The sequence below is a fragment of the Panthera leo genome, chromosome A1 (genome assembly GCF_018350215.1).
Source record: "Panthera leo isolate Ple1 chromosome A1, P.leo_Ple1_pat1.1, whole genome shotgun sequence".
In the NCBI taxonomy this organism is placed as follows: Eukaryota; Metazoa; Chordata; class Mammalia; order Carnivora; family Felidae; genus Panthera; species Panthera leo.
This window is the reverse complement of record NC_056679.1, coordinates 238,685,296-238,701,946: the sequence shown is the minus strand read 5'-3', so window position 1 is coordinate 238,701,946 and position 16,651 is coordinate 238,685,296. Positions and strand designations below refer to the sequence as shown.

General features: G+C 50.3%; 1 protein-coding gene across 1 annotated transcript in view; it reads left to right on the top strand.

The window, feature by feature from the left end:
• Nucleotides 1-1,663: 1,663 nt before the first annotated feature.
• Nucleotides 1,664-16,651, top strand: part of AHRR (aryl-hydrocarbon receptor repressor) — an 83,006-nt gene continuing 68,018 nt past the window's right edge. Inside the window, exons 1-2 of the mRNA XM_042954004.1 lie at nucleotides 1,664-1,739; nucleotides 11,424-11,496. Of these exons, the coding sequence (XP_042809938.1) occupies nucleotides 11,432-11,496 (65 nt within the window). The 5' untranslated portion in view covers nucleotides 1,664-1,739; nucleotides 11,424-11,431. The remainder of the gene's footprint in view (nucleotides 1,740-11,423; nucleotides 11,497-16,651) is intronic.

Here is a 16,651-nt window from a genome sequence, read left to right as displayed (position 1 = left end):
GGAGCCCCGGGGGTGCGGAGCTGCTGTCTTCCCAGGTGGGGGAGTGCCAGCTCTTACTACAAAGGTCCAAACTGGGAGACGGTCCCGCAATTGGCCTGGACCCACCTGACTTCTGCCAAGATGTGCCCTCCCCCTCCTTGGAAATCATACACATGTGTACTTATTGAACAACAACCAAAAAAAAAAAAAAAAGTACTACATGCTTCCTGCAAAAATGTTCAGACATTGTAGAAATTAAAAGAAAATTACAGTTCACCTGTAACCTCAGTTTTTCTCTGTGCACAATGCACATTACAAATGTTGGATCAAAATGCAACTACTGCGTTTAGCTACTTAGAAATACAATATATCGCAATAGAGCTGCAAGTTTACCTGTCACCTGCGGTAATTTCAGGTGTGCACCAGGAAAGGAGCAGGGAGAGCAGACGGACAGTGGTGGCCTTGGTATGGAGTGGGTCTTCTGAGGGCACAGGAACAGGCTGCTCCCCTGCGGGTATCTAGAGAAGAGCATTTCTGTGAGGGGACAGCGAAGGCACGGGTTCTGAGGCTCACATTCAGAGCACAGCAGTGAGTCTACGAAGGGAAGGACTTTGGGAGCGCGCGGGGAGTTGGGATTTTGCTCGGAGCCTGGTGGGGCCTAGAGAAATACCTTTGGCTGCAGCTGTGGGGCTGGACGGGGAGCCTCTACTGGACTAGATGTGGCGAAGCCCGGTGGGGCTGGGGTGAGGGGTGGGTCCTTGAGACCACCCAGGGACTCGACTTGGGATGGGGGTGGAGCGATCCCACGGCGGGCCAGGTGAGGACAGTGGCGTCGGAGCGCGCTGGGGTCTCTGGTGTCCCCTCAGACGCTGGGCAGAGACCACAGGATGTGAGGCCGGGCTCCTGGGGGGTGTGGGGGTGGTGCAAAGTCAGGACGCCCGGTGGAGCAGGGGAGGGGGCCACAGACCTTCAGGGTGGAAGAGAAGGAGCTGCCGGCGGGGCCCAGGGAGGAGGGGGAGGGGGGGGATACGCGCCTGCAGAGTGCGGGTGAGCCGAGCAGGGCCCCAGCCTGGTGGGTTCTGGACTGGGACATCCGCAAAGACCTGGCCGGTCCTGGAAAGTTCAGGACGAACGTATTATGTTAATATTTTATAGTCTGTAAAACTTAAAAAAAAAAAGTTTATTGATTTTAAGAGCGACAGAGAGAGGGAGAGAGTCCCGTCAGCGTGGAGTCCATGCCCGGCTCAAACGCCCCAGCTTTGGGATGGTGACCTGGGCTGAAATCCCGAGTCCCACACTTGCTCTACCGAGCCGCCCAGGCGCCCCTACAGTTCATAAAACTTTTTAGTCCTTTTGATTCTTCGCGATTACCGCAGGACCGAGGCCGCAGGAGAGGGGAGGGCAGGGGAGGGGAGCCCGGGCCCCACTTCTCTGCAGCGCAGGTGCCGGCTCTGCCTCCGAGGGAGCAGGTGGGTGGGGACGCGTGACTGGGGGCGGTGAGTAGAGTCTGGGGCTCCCGCCGGGAGCACAGGGGCCTCGAAGGGCACAGGGCACCCCGAGCGGACGGAGTCCTGGACAGACCTCGGGGACGCGATGCGCGCGCGCGCGCGCGCCCCCTGCCGCCTCCCGGGTCCGCTGGGCCGCGGGGCGGGGCGGGGCGGCTCGCGTGCCGGGGTGGGGCCGTCCTTCCGCAGCCGCGGCCGCTGCGGGTCCCCGAGATGCGAGCGCCGGCAGCCGCGCCACCAGAGCTCCCGGCCCGGGTAAGTGCGCAGGGGCGCGCCCCGCTGGCCCCGCTGGCTCTGCCCTCCTGCCGCCCCATCCTCGCCGCCGTGGGCCGTGGGGTCCGACCGGCCACTTCTTAACTGAAAATGGAAACGGGACGTTTGAGGGAAGCCGACCCTCTGCCCCTGCTCGTGGCCCCTCGGTCCCCCCGCCCCCGCAAGCTGTGGATCGAAGCTCCTGCCTGTGACCCACCGCCTTGGGGCCGGGGGGGGGGGGGGGGGGGGCTGATTGCCCTTTGCTCTCGGTCCAGTTTCTTTCAGTAGCTCTTTTGGGCAGATGCTGGTAGGGGGCTTCGCCCTGTCCCCCCCCCCCCAGCCCTCCCCAGGGCGGCGACCTGCCCCCCCCCCCCCAGCCCTCCCCAGGGCGGCGAGTGGAGGAGGCCGGAGGTGGGGGTCCTTGGAGCTGGGGCGGCGCAGCTTGACGCCCTCCTTCCGGGCGGGAGCACCAGCCTTGGTGCTCACGCTTGGGAAGAGCGGAAGGGCCCGTGTTCCAGGAATTCGCTCGGTTTCGGTTAGCGGCACCAAGAAAGGTTTTTTCCCCAAAAGTCTTCATTCGAGTGGTCAAAAATCCCAGACTGTGGGCCCAGCACAGACCATCAGGGACCTCCCGACCCTGTTGTTCCCACTGTGACTGCAGTTGGTTAAGGGGCCACCCTCAGGGGCAGGTGAGGGGTCAGGGTCGGAGGTCAGAGGCCTCGGGCAGCTCTGTTCTTGCGTCCTCCCTCCTCTGTGTCCAGGGGCTGGGGCTGGAGGCATCTTCCCCCTTTGGAATTGCCCAGGGGGCCTTCAGCTTTGGCTGCCCCAGGTATCTCATGGGGGGTGGAGGGAAGCCCCTACGACTTACCCGTGGCCTCTGTTTGACCAGCCGTGGCTAGTCCTTGAGGGGCTTGACGCAAAAGGGGGTGCTTAAGTGTGTGCCTGGGACATCTTCTGTCCCCAAGCTCTGGATCCTTGACAGTTGTGTACCCGGCCTTTTCTTGGCCTGGTCAGCAGCCTGACTCACTGAGGGCAGTCTTCAGACAGCCTCTGGTAGAGGCCGGCCCCTAAGCCTGGACAGCCTCCACCCAACATCCGCCATTTGGGATCACGTCTGGCTTCTGCAGGCTCCCGGATGGGAGCCCTATCATGGTGGCGCTCTTAGCACCCACCATTAAGAGGAGACCCTGTGCTGATGTGCAGGCTGTCTCCACTCCTGGTGGGGGGCTAGCAGGCAGAGCAGCCCGGCATGGGAGGCTGTGTGGTCAGCAGCGGCCCTGCAGCGGCCTGTGGCTGGCACTCACCTCCTTTATGATGAGGACTTTGCTGGTAACTGCTGGAGTTTGGACTCAGAGCTCCTGGTGCAGTTCAGCAGCACTGCGTGCCTGTGGAAAGATGGCTCGGGACACACACCCAGACAGGGGTGATGGGGCACCACTGCATGCGGAGGGGTTTTAATTTTGGGACAGTCATTGCTTTTACCATAAGAGAAAAATTCTCATAAAAGCTCAGGTTTCTCCAAAGAAACCCACAGTCAGCTCAGAGCTTAGCAGCGATGGAAGGTCCACAAACCACCGTGTTGGGCCCAGCTCCCACCCGCGGGTTCCCCTGTGGTGCCCAGGCTTCTGGCCACCTCCCACCCCAGCAATGACCATGGTTGCAGAAAAGACCCTGGTCCAGGCCAACCGCAGGCCGCAAGGAGCCCAGTGTGGAGGGTCTCCTGCCTTCCCCCTCCCCTGCTTACTGACAAGGCGTCTGTCACCTGCATCTGAGGCAGAGACCTGTGTCTTGCCTCAGAGGGGCATTTCTTCAAGGAGTTTGGTCCTATCCCAAGGAGGCTTCATCTTTTTGAGGAGAGGGCACGTATTTAGTAAAATGGAGCAACCTGCTGCCGTACTATCCACTTCCTACATGTTGGGTTCCTAGGGCAGAAACCTCAGCACAGATGGAACCCCAAACTGTGGTTTTTCCAGCGAGTTCTGTGGGGGGTGGTGTCAATGGGCCGACTCCTTTAATTTCTTCCACACAAACCCCAATGGGGGTGGTGCCTGGAGACTTTTATCTGCCCTTGGTTGTTGCTTTTGCCGTAACCTGTGTTTTGGGGGTCATTCTGAATGCTGAGGTGGAGACATGGAGGGAGAACGTGGCTTTGTGGGGCAGGCAGGCAGTGTGCAAGATGGGGCCTGGATCCTGTCCCAGCTTCTGCTTTGGGGCAGAGGGCTGTGGGTGAAGGCTAACTAGGGGGTCAGTGCCACCCCCCGTGGGAGTGTCCCTGGCCCCCTCCTCATCTTCTCTGTCATCTCCTCCACCCCCACACCATCCCTGCTCCTGGCTTGGGGCTCATTTGAGGAATGGTGATGCTGGGGATGGGGTCTCCTTCACCTTTTTAAAAAAAATTTTTTTTAATGTTTTTATTTATTTTTTTGAGACAGAGGGAGACAGAGCATGAGCAGGGGAGGGGCAGAGAGAGAGGGAGACACAGAATCGGAAGCAGGCTCTAGGCTCTGAGCTGTCAGCACAGAGCCCGACGCGGGGCTCGAACTCACGGAGTGTGAGATCATGACCTGAGCCGAAGTCGGACGCTCAACCAACTGAGCCACCCAGGCGCCCTGGTTCTCCTTCACCTTTGGCTTCACGGGTGGCTCTGTGGGCTGTTGAGTGCTTGGCCCCTCTCGGGGTGCAAGGAAACATCCCTGGCCTTTTGTCCCCCTAAGCTGGGGCCAGGCCTGGGATGGTGACCTTGCACTCTGGCCTCCAGCCACTGAAGGCCCGACCTGGCTTCCCAGAGAAGTGCACGCATGGTGGCCGTGGCACAGGGTGAGGCCGAGAAGGCCAAAGCATCCGTCCACCCGTTTGTGTTGTAGCCTGCAGCCGCCAGGCCACATCCCTGCACACGCTCCAGAACGCTCCTGTGCTTGCCCACTTCATCCCTGGCAGCCCAGAAATGTACATCTGTCCCCCAGGGCCCTGCAGCTCCCACCCATTGTCCGCTCCCTCTGTGCAGAACACCCTCAGACATTTCCAGTGTGCTCTATCCACTTCTCCACTCTGAAAACTCCACCTGTATTTGCATATAGATTTGTGTTGTGCTTTTCGTTGAGGTAAAACTCACATAACCTAAAAGTAACCATTTAAAAATGTATTGTTCAGTGTATTTATTTAGCATATCGCCGAAGTTGGGCACCTACCACCTCTGTCTACTTCCAAAACATTTTCTTCACCCCAAGTTAAACTCTGCACCCATTAAACAGTCATTCCCCATTCCTTCCTCCCAGCCCTGGCAACCACTGCCCTACTTTCTGTCTATGGGTTTGCCTGTTGTGGACATTCCTTCCACATGGAACCAATACCTGACCCTTTGTGTCTGTCTTCTCTCGTGTATCTTCATGGCTCATTTGTGTGGTGGTGCGCATCAGAACCCCATTCCTTTATGTGGCTGTGTGCATAGACCACACTTCGTTTATCTGTTCATCAGTTGGTGGGCTTTGGGCGGTTTACGCTTTCTGGCTCTTTGTGAATAATGAAGCTATGAGCGTTTGTGTGCCAGATTTTGTTTAAATGTGTGTTTTCAATTCTCTTGAACTTACACCTAGGAGTGGAGTTTGCTGGGGTGTGTGGTAACTCTAACTCTTCGGGGAACTGCGCGCTGGTTCCCACAGCAGCTGTACCATTTTCCGTTGGCAAAAGCAGCCACAGTGTCCCAGTCGCTCCGCGTCCTCACCAACACTTGCCATTTTCCCTTTGTTTTGTTGGTAGCCGTCCTAGTGGGGAGTGAAATGCTGTCTCCTTGTGGCTTTCATTACATTTCCCTAGTGACTAATGATGTGGAGCATCTTTTCATGTGTTTGTTGCCATTTGTATATTTTCTTTGGAGAAATGTCTGTTCAAGTCCTTTGCCCATTTTTAATTGTACTGTTTGTCTTTTTGTTGTTGTTGAGTTGTAAGAATTCTTTATATGTCCTGAATAGTAGACTTATCAGATGCATAATTTGCAAACGCTTTCTCCCATTCTGTGGGTTGTCTTTTCACTGTGTCCTCTGAAGCACAGGTTTTTAATTTTGATGGAGTCCCATGTATTTTTTTTTTAACTTTTTTATTTGTGCCTCTGGTGACATATCTAAGAATCTGTTGCCAAATTTAAAGTCATGAAGCTAGAGCCCCATGTTATCCTTGAGGATTTTATAATTTGAGCTCTTACACTTAGGTCTTTAATTTTGCTGGTTTTTCCTATGGTGTCAGGCAGGAAACAACTTCATCCTCTTGCATGTGGGCACTCGGTTTACCCCTTTGCTGAAGACACTCTTCTTTCCCCGTCGAACGGCCTTGGCACCACAGATTGTCTGCTCTTATGCCACATTTTGCTTCTTTTTAATGCTTTTTAAAAACCTTTCCTTATGGAGAATTTCAAATCTTTGACGAAAAGGGAGGGAATTTTATGATGAGCCCAACTTACTCATCAACCAGCACAGATGGGCAGCTATCAGTATCGAATCATCCAGTCTCACTTGGGCTCCCTGATTACATAGGAACAAATCCCTGACAAGTCATGTTTTTAGTATGTAACTTTTAAAAATCAGCTTTTTGTATTTTTAACTTAACTTCTTGTTTGAACTGAGAGACTTTGAGGAAGAAATGTCTACAACGGTGGAGTGGCTGTAAGGGTGACAAGGCGACTCTGAGGGCACTCCAGGGCTGGCAGAGAGAGCATGCTGAAAGCATGCCCTTGGACATGGTCCCTCGGGCCTGGAGAGGGTATAGTTCAGCCCCGTGGATGGTGGAGAAGGTCACTGAGTTTCTCCACCTCTGGTGGTGGTGAACCGGAGCAAAGGAAAATCTAAAACCCTGGGAGCAGAAGCCCCTTATTCCTGCAAAGTCCCTCCGGGGCCTCTGCTGGCAGGGGCCATACTGTGCTATAAAAGAAGAAATGCTTGAAGGGTCTGCCAGGCATGCAGGACGAGCAAGGAGGGGTGGATTTGGAGCCTGGAGGCAATAAATGGATACCTGGCACAACTTTTGAGGACGAGGGTACCTCCTAGGGAACAACAGCATGGGAGCCTGCCCCAGGGTCCTTCAATCTTCCCCTCCTGGCCCAGGCGCTATAGTTGCTACAGTTGCCCTGACAGCTACATATGTTATAAACCCCACGATACCTTATTATCATTGCTGTTTAAACAGTTATCTTTTGAAGACATTTAAATAGTAAGAACAAACCTTGGTTTTGTACCCAGCAGTTCCTGTTTTCTGTGCCTCCTGTTCCATTTTGTAGACCCATGTTACCATCTGGTATCATTTTCCTTTGGCCTGAAGACACCCTTTCACATTTCTTATAGTGTGGGTCAGCTGGCAGTGAATTCTTTCAGCTTTTGTATGTCTGAAAAAGTCTCTAGCCTTCAGTTTTGAAAGCTATGTTCAAACGGTGTGGAATTCTAAGTTTCAGGGTTTTTCTCTCCGTGCTTTAAAGACGTAGTCTCTACACTTTTCTGATGAGGCACCCACTTTCATTCTTACCTTTGTTTCTCTGTACCCGATGGCCATTTTCTCTGGTGGCTTTTAACATTGTTCTATATATCACTGGTTATGAGCAATTTGATTATGACTGGCCTTGCTGTGATTTTTTTAAATGTTTTTGTGCTTGGAACTTATTGACCTTCTGAAATCTGTAAGTTTATATTATGTTTGGACAAATTTTTACTATTTATTAAATTTCTTTCTGTCGCCTTCTATAACCTCCTACTCTTTAGAGCCCAGTTATACACATAGTGAACTTCTTGAAATACCTAAGTATTTCATTTTTATTTTGGTGCTATTATAAATGGTACTGCTTTTTAAAAATCTGTGTTCTGATTGTTCATTGCTACTCTACAGAAACGCACTTGACTTTTGTATCTTGTCCTTTTACCCTTTGACCTTGCTGAACTCAATTATTATAAGACATTTACCTTAGTAAACTTTTTGGAATTTTCTGTATGTAGAGTTGTGTTGTCTGGGAATAGAGTTCTGTCTCTTCCTTTCCCAATGTTCTGGCATTGCTTTTTCTCACCTTATTGCCCTGACTAGGACACACATGTGGCACAGAGTAGGAAGGGAAATGAAGGGCCGTGCCTGTGAACTCAGAGGACAAGCTCAGTTTCCCGCTGTGGGTTGTAACGCTGGTGTAGGCATTTCTGTAGATGCCCTTTATTAGAGTAATTAAGTTTTCTTCTATTCCTAGCTTGATGAGAGTTTTTCATTGTTATGAATGAGTTTGGATTTTGTTAAATACCTTTTTTTCATGTGTAAGATGGTCATATGTATTTTTTCTTTAGTTTATTAATGTAGTGAATTACAGTGGTCAATTTTTGGATGTTGAAGCAGCCTTGAATTCTTGGATAACCCTCACTTGTGGTGATGTTTTGCCCTCTTTGTTTTGCTGGATTCCATTTGCTAATATCTGATTGAGGATTTTTGTGTCTGTGTTCATGGGAGATATCAGTCTGTAGTTTTCTTGAAATGTCTTTGGTTTTTGTATCAGAGTAATGTTGAACTTATAAATGAGTTTTCAATTTTCGATTTTAATTTCAGTATTCTTCCAAAGTTTGCAGAGAATTGGTATTATTACTCTTTTCTTTAATTGGTAAAATTTACGAGTGAAACCATCTGGGCCTAGGTGTTTTTTGGTTGTTATTGTTGTTTGTTTGTTTGTTTGTTTGTTTGTTGTTGCAATAGAGGTAGGACCAGACCAAACAGTTTTTTTCTTGAGTGAGTTTTGGTAGATTGTGCTTTTCAAGGAACTGGTCTGTTTTATCTAAATTGTTGGATTTGTGGGGATAGTATTTGTCTTAGTCTGCTTGGGCTGCCATAACAAAATACATAGACTGGGTGACTTAAACCACAGACATTTATTTCTCATAGTTCTGGATGCTGGGAGTCCAAGATCCAGGTGCCTGCTTGGTGGTTTTGCAAACTCCTCAGGAACTTCCTAGGTGTATTCTGAAATTAGCCCCTGTTTATGGAGGGCAGGGAGAGACCAAGAAAGAGGCAGCCACTCCCAGGCAGCCACTCCCAGTGGCAGCCACTCCCACTACCAGCCACTCGCCAGGTAGGTGGCAGTTTTAATAAGCAAAGAGAACTTACATATGAAAGCTTGTCTCAGATGGCAGAAAGATGAGTAGATCCCATACTCACTGGCTATATCTTAAGAGCTTATAAAGAGGTCGTAACTGGGCTCAGCCGTGTATACTTTGCATGTGTTCTCAACAGAACATCCCCAATTCAAGGCTGTGTCCTTGGACCAGCCTCTGGGAGCAGGAAAGTTGAGTGGAACCCACATCCAAGGACAGGGGAGGGGATGAGTACCTTCCTAGTACCTGGGTCCAGCTTACAGTTCAGCTGGCAGTCACGTCTTCTCCATGACCTTCCCAAAGCTTCAGATTTGGTTTCCAGTGAGAGCTCTCTTCTTGGTTTGCAATGACTCTGTACACATAGTGAAGAGAGACCCCTGGTGTCTCTTCCTCTTCTTATAAGGGCAACAGTTCTAACAGGTCAGGTCTCCACTTTTAAGACCTCATTTAACCTTAATCACTTCCTTAAAGGCACCCCTTCCAATGCAGGATTAAGGCTCCAACATATGGAATTGGGGGGATACAAGTAAGTTCCTAGTCATATACTCTTATTTTCTTTCTAATGCCTGTGGGATCTGTAGTGATGACCCCTCTTTCATCCTGATTTTGGTCATTTGTGTCTTCTCTATTTCTTGACCAATCTGGCTAGAGGTGTATCAATGTTATTGATCTTTTCAAGGAACCAACTTTTGATTTCATCAATTTTTCTCTTCTTCTATTTAAGTTTCATTGATTTTTCTTCTTTATTATTTCTGTCCTTCTGCTTGATTTGGGTTTATTTGCTCTTTTTCTAGTTACTAAATTGGAAGCTCAAAATATTTGAGATCTTTTATTTTTTTCTAATATAAATGCTTAATACTGTCAGTTTCCATTAAAGTATTGCTCAGCCGTGTCCCACAAAATCTGGTATGTTGTGTTTTCATTTTAATTAAGTTCAAAATACTTTAAATTTCTTTGGCACCTTCTCTTTGACCCATAGTTATTTAGAAGCATGTTGCTTTCAAAATATCTAGGAATTTTCCATATATCTTTCTAGTTTAATCTCATTATTATCACAGAACATACTTTGTGTGATTTCTATACTTTTAAATTTGTTCAGGATTGTTCTAAGTCCTGGAATTTGGTCTATGTTGATGAATGCTCCATGTACACAGAATACACACTCTGCTGTCGTTGGGTGGAGAGTTCTGTAGTTCAAGTCTGTTACTGTTTGGGTATTCTAAATCCTTCCTGATTTTCAGTTTACTTATTGTATTGATTACTGAGACAAGAGTGTTGACGTCTCTGACGAATTATCTGTTCAGTTTTATTCATTTTTGCTCCACATATTTTATAGATGCATACACATGTAGGATTGCTATGTCTTCATGCGATATCCGTCCTTGTCCCTGGTTATATCTTGTCTTACTCACATAGCTATCCCAGATTCTTCTGATTCCTGTTTGTGTGGCATATCTTTTCCTCTCCACTTACTTTACCTGCCTGTATCTTTATATTCAAAGTGTGTTTCTTATATTTAAAGCACATTTGTTACACATTTCCAATGTTCTCATGGCACTTCACACACAGGGTGAACATTGTGTGTTGGGCCTACCTCTTCTTGAGGCCAGGCGAGGGCTCTTAACCCACTCTCCAACTCTGTTTGCCCAGTGCCTAGCAATGAGTGGTCACTGCACAGGATGTTTATGAGGGTTCAGATAGCCCACTGCATGGAAGAATCAAGATTTTGATGCCCTTCTTGAGGTGATGGGTGAACTGACCAGCCTTAGGACACAGGTCTTGGGCTACTCCTTAAGGACCTACTCTCAGATACAGGCGCCACGTCCAGCACTGCTGGTGGAGGCTGGTGGGTGTGTTCAGCTGGGCTGCAGCCGTGAGTTAGTGGCTAAAGTGGAGTCCAGGGCTATGGAGCTGAGTGCGAGATTTTACATACAAAAGAGGAAGGCTGTTGGCTCAGAAGTGCAAGGCCACAAAGGGGAGGGATGGAAAGAGGAAGAAGACCCACCACAAACTCCACCAAGAGAGGGTGCATGCGGCTCCTGCCAGGGAAACAGCCCCATGAGAGCCCTGACACAGCAAACTGTTCCTTAGGACCCTGGCTGTGTCTCCTGCTCCTGGATGCCTGTGGAACAGCTTCTGTTTTCTGAGGACAAGCTCAGGATATTTAACTTTCTGAGCCAGGTGCAAGAGTGTAAGCTTTCTGAGCCAGGTGCAAGAGTGGAGGGCTATTCTCTGTGTGAGTGTAGTGACTCAGATCCTCAGGTCAGGCTGGGGGACCATGACGCTGCCGGTCAAGGGGAGATGTTATGGTCAGGGCTGTGTGTCCTCACGTGGCCCTTGAGCACCTTCCTGCTGAGTGAGAGGGGGTGTGAGTGGTTCACGTGGGCAGGCTTTGTGCCAGAATCACCTTGGGTCTTGTCCAGTTGGCAAGGAGGAGTGGGACCCCCAGCGTGGGCTCAGTGTTGACTCCTTGATTAGAGACACAGCCGACCTTGGCCGATGCTGCTGCCTTTGGTGGTTTGGGGAGTCATACGGGCACTGGGCTGTCTTCAACATAACAAACTTTATGCTCCCCCCCCTTTTTTAGGGCCAGAAATGATGATTCCACCAGGGGAGTGCATGTATGCTGGAAGGAAAAGAAGGAAGCCCATTCAGAAACAGTAAAGTATCACATCTTCTGTTTTTGCTGATTGTTCCTGATGAAGGGGAAAAGTATTTGCATTTTCATTGAAAGGAGTGAATTTTAGGAATAAAGTGAATGAGGGAGAGGTTTTGTTGAGTCTTTCCGATGGGTAGAGGGGCTTGCAGAAACAGCATGAGACCCAGCGCCTGGGGCTGGCGGGTGTGTTGTGGGTTCTCTGCACAGCTGGAAACCCACTGCTGCCTTTCTTAGCGACTTTGGGCTGCTTTCCTAACTTTGATTGCAAGGCAAGACAAGGCAAAGCTGAGTGACACCTTTCAGCAAAAAGTCAACACGGGGGGCCGAGATGTCACCATGGTTTTTGGTGAGCACCAGATCTCCTCCCTGCCCTGGTGAAACCTGTCCTCGCAAGGACACACCCACGGCCCCTGCGAGCGTTGCCACACATGAAGGACACTGTGGGGCTTGTCCCCCTGCCTGTGGGCCTCCAGGAGGTTTACAGAGTAGAGAAAGGAACCTGTGACCCTCACCTCCTGGGCACAACACCAGTGTTCACAGTCCGCCAGCAGCCCAAAGGTGTTCAGGACAACAAGGTGTGAATTCTGTGGCAGGGGTTTGGGACTGCCCTGCTATGAGGCCAGCAGGTGTGGTTCCCAGAGCCCAGGGGCTGCCTCTGGCTCCTCCAAGGGGGTCCTGCAGTGTGTGCACTGTTGGCTGAGTTTCTGGTGTGTGTGTGTGTGTGTGTGTGTGTGTGTGTGTGTGTGTGTGTATAATATAGCTCGGTTTGAGTCAGTGTGAGCATGTGTATATAAGGCTTGTGTTTGGGCCTGTGTTTCTGTGACCCAGGCTGCCCTCCTGGGCCCTGGTGGCTGCAGGGTTCTGTGAGAGGCCCCCACCCAAGGATAGGCAACAAAGGCTTGAGGGGCGGGGCTTCGGAAAGTGAGTTTGTCACCTGAGTTGGTTGTGTGGCCACCGCGGGCCTCCTGGGCTCTGCGAGTGGAGGGTGAGGCAGGAGGCGGCTGAGTGTTTCCACGACTGGGTCCGGGGCGGGGCAGTGGTGGGCCTGAGTCCTGCTTGTGTGTGCTGGACAGGGTTCATTCTGGTGAGCACACAGTCACGTTGCGTAAGGAACGGCACCACGGGCTCCTGGAGGTGTTGGTCACTTGCATCTGTTTCCTTATTGGGCTGTAACTGAAGGCTGTGGCGCTGCACGTGGTTAAATGTGCAGTCTGGTCGAGTTGACAGGTGTATGCACCATGGAACACCACCAAAATCAAGGTCACCGACACTCGGATCGTACCCAGAGTGTCCTGTGTGCTTGCGGTCCCTGCCTCCACCTCCATCCAGGCAACCCTGACGTGCTCTGTGCCGTAGCCTGCTTTGCATCTCTGGAATCTTCCGTAAGTGGAATCAGACACCATTTTGTTGGGCTTCTTTCCTTCAGCCTGATCTTGAGGTCCATCCACGCTTCGTGTGCACGGAGCGTGCTCCTGTTTGCTGCCGAGTAGTGCTCCAGGGTCTGCACGCACCGCTTTGTTTACTCACCTGCAGATGGACATTCAGGTGCTTCCCAGGTTTGGGCCGTTGCAGGCAAAGCTGCCACGAATGTTTACACACAAGTCTTTGTGTGGATGTATGTTTTCCTTTCTCTTGGGTCAATACCTAGGAGTGGGATTTTGACTCAGACAGCAGATGTGTGTTCACTTTTAGGGAACCACCAAGCTGTTTTCCAAAGCAGCTGCACCGTCTTGCTTCCCGGCAGCGCGCAGGGGCTCTCGGTCCTCTGCCTTCTACCCAGGTCCCCTATGGGCGGTGGTGCCGCCTCAACACGGCTTGATCTGCCTCGTTCCCCACGGGCGCTGGGCGTCTGTTCATGTGCTTGTGTGCCATCCACATATCTTCTCTGCTGTCTTCTTACTGAGTTTTGAAACTGCTTTACATATTCTGGATACAAGTTCTTGTGGACATTTTCCCCCAATCTATGGCTTACCTTTTCATTTCATTTTCTTTTTTAAAAAAGTAATCTCTAGGGGCGCCTGGGTGGCTCAGTCAGTTGAGGGTCCGACTTCAGCTCAGGCCATAATCTCGTGGTTCATGAGTTCGAGCCCCACGTTGGGCTCTGTGCTGACAGCTCGGAGTGTGGAGCCTGCTTCAGATTCTGTGCCTCCCTCTTTCTCTGCCCCTGCCCCACTCACACTCTTTCTCTCAAGAGTGAATAAACATTAAAGAAATTGTGGTTTATATACACAATGGAATACTACGTGGCAATGAGAAAGAATGAAATATGGCCTTTTGTAGCAACGTGGATGGAACTGGAGAGTGTTATGCTAAGTGAAATAAGTCATACAGGGAAAGACAGATACCATATGTTTTCAGTCTTATGTGGATCCTGAGAAACTTAACAGAAGACCATGGGGGAGGGGAAGGAAAAAAAAAAGTTAGAGAGGGAGGGAGCCAAAACATAAGAGACTCCTAAAAACTGAGAATAAACTGAGGGTTTATCGGAGGTGGGAGGGAGGGGTGGGTGGGTGATGGGTATTGAGGAGGGCACCTGTTGGGATGAGCACTGGGTGTTGTATGGAAACCAATTTGACAATAAATTTCATAAATAAATAAATAAATGAATAAATGAATGAATAAATAAATAAATAAATAAATAAATAAATAAAAACTGATCTCTATGCCCAACATGGGCCTCGAGCTCATGACCCTGAGATCAAGAGTCGCACGCACAACTGACTGAGCCACCCAGGCTCCCCCCTTTCATTTTCTTAATGGTGATTTTCAAAAGACATTTAAAAGATATTGATGAAGATCAACTTACCCATTTTTTTCTTTTATGAGTTTGAGTGTATGTGTGTATTCTAAGAGTCCTGTGGCTATCCCAAGGTCTCAAAGATCTTATGTATTTTCTTGTAAAGTTTTATAATAGGCTATAGATTTAGGTCTGTGACCCACTTGGAGTTAATTTGGGGGGATTATGTGTGGTGACAGTTGGTGTTCACCTGTTTTCATGGGTTTCCAGTTGACCAGCCCCGTTATTGGAGGGACTTTCTTTCCCTTGAACTACCGTAGTATCTTCATCAAATGAATTGTCCAAAATCTGTGGGTTTATTTCTAGACTCCTTACTCTGTTCCCTTGTTCTATATTTCTATCTTTTCTGTAATACCAAGCCATCTTGAACAGTGTAGATTTATGACAGGCTTAAAGTCAGAAGGATAGGTCCCCCGATTTTGCTATTTCATTGGTTATTCTTGGTCCTTTGCGTTTCCATGTAAATTTTAGAATCAGTGTGTCAATTCCTATAAAGAGCATTGTTGGAATTTTGATTGTGATTACACTGAATCTGCACATCAGTTCAGGGAGCGTTGCCAGATGTACGCCAGGTATTTTATATCTTTGGTGCCAGGCCTCTCTTCCCTCTGAGCCTGAACTATCCCTGTGCTAATGGCACTGGTCCTTGTCCCCTATCACCTGCTGAGTCTCTGCCCAGGGACTTGGAACTTACTCCACATGCCCCTGGGCCTGAGCCTGAAGCCCCTCAACCCCCATCCCCTCTCGTGCCCGTGGGCGTGGGGTGGGGTGGTTCCTGCTCTGGCCCATGGGGCTGGGGAATGGGGTGGCGGAGATGCGTCACGGGACAGCCAGTGTTGTGAGAAACTTTGAAGGGGCTCTTCCAACGCCCATTTCTCCAGCAGGAGTGTCCCTCCCGCAGGTGCCCCAAGAGGGCAGGGGTAGGAGAAATATCATGGCTCAGCTCATCTTCAGGCACAGGCTGTCCGGGGAGACAGGGGAGCAGCTCCCCCCCGCCAGCCCTGCACAGAGGTGAGGTTTCAGCAGGGGCCACCTGCCGGTCTCCCACCGTCTCCCCTTCTCTGACCCTCACACCTGCCCTGAGTGCTCCTGTGTCTCTGGGGAGGCCTCGGGTGTCTTTCACTGACTGGGGTGGGGGTGGGGGGCTCTGCTCTAGCCAGCAGGTGCCAGCCCACACTGGAGCCACTTAGTTTATCTCCAGGCCTCCTGCCGGTTTAAATTTTGCCCAGCAGCATGAGTGATTTGGGGGCATATGCCTCATTAAGGAAGAAAAACAGCGGAAAGTGAAAAAAGCAAAGATATAGGAGGAATATTTGTAAATCATGTATCTGATAAAGGGCTTCTATCAAGAATATAAGGAACTCCTACAACTCAACATTAAAAAGACAACCCAGTTGAAAAATGGGCAAAGGACTTGGGGAGACATTTCTCCAAAGAAGACACACAGACGCCCAACAAGCATGTGAAAGGGTGACCATTACTGGCCATTAAGGAAAATACCGGTCAAACCGCAGTGAGGCACTTCTTCACGCCTGCGAAAATGGCTGTTCTACAGAAAAAGGAAACTGATGTGTCCACGAGGGTGTGAAGCGCCGAACCCTCACCCGGTGCTGGTGGTGATGTCTTTGGGTGCAGCCGCTACTCTGGCAGCTCCTCAGAAGGTGAAACGGAGTGACCACACTGACCCGGCTGTGCACTCCCGGGCGTGCACTGAGAGAACTGAAAATCAGGCGTGAGCAGGATCTTAGGGTCATACGGCATCGTGTACGATGTCCGTCGAGTGAAAGCTGGCCGGACTTCCATCGAGTCGTGAACAGGTGAGCAAACGTGGTCCATCCACACGACGGAGTGCTATTCACCCAGAAGAAGGAATGCGGTCCTGATAGACGCCGCACCACAGCTACTTGGAGACATGATGCTAAGTGGAAGAAGCCAGACGTGGAAAGTCTCACGCTGTGTGGCTGCACGGTGTGAGATGTCTAGAACAGGCAGAGCCGCGGAGACAGAGGGCAGCTTGTGGTTGCCAGGGGTGCTGGAGGGAGACCGGGAGAAACTACTGAATGGGTTAGGGTTTCATCTGGAGCCGTGAAATGTTTGGGACTTCATGGAGGTGAATGTCCATTTTGAAAGGCTTAGTGTTACGTGAATTGTACCTCAGAGCAAACAAAGAAGTGGCCTCTGGGATTGGGGCATCGGGCTTCTCTGTGCTTTTGTGGCCAGGGGCCCTCAGACTCTGCAAAGTAGGTTTGTGCTGCGGGCCCCTCCTGGCAGACGGATTGCTGGGTCTCACCACACTTGTAAGTGAACACACAGGGACAAACAGGAACTCCTAGACCAAAGAGACCTCAGCCCCTAAAAA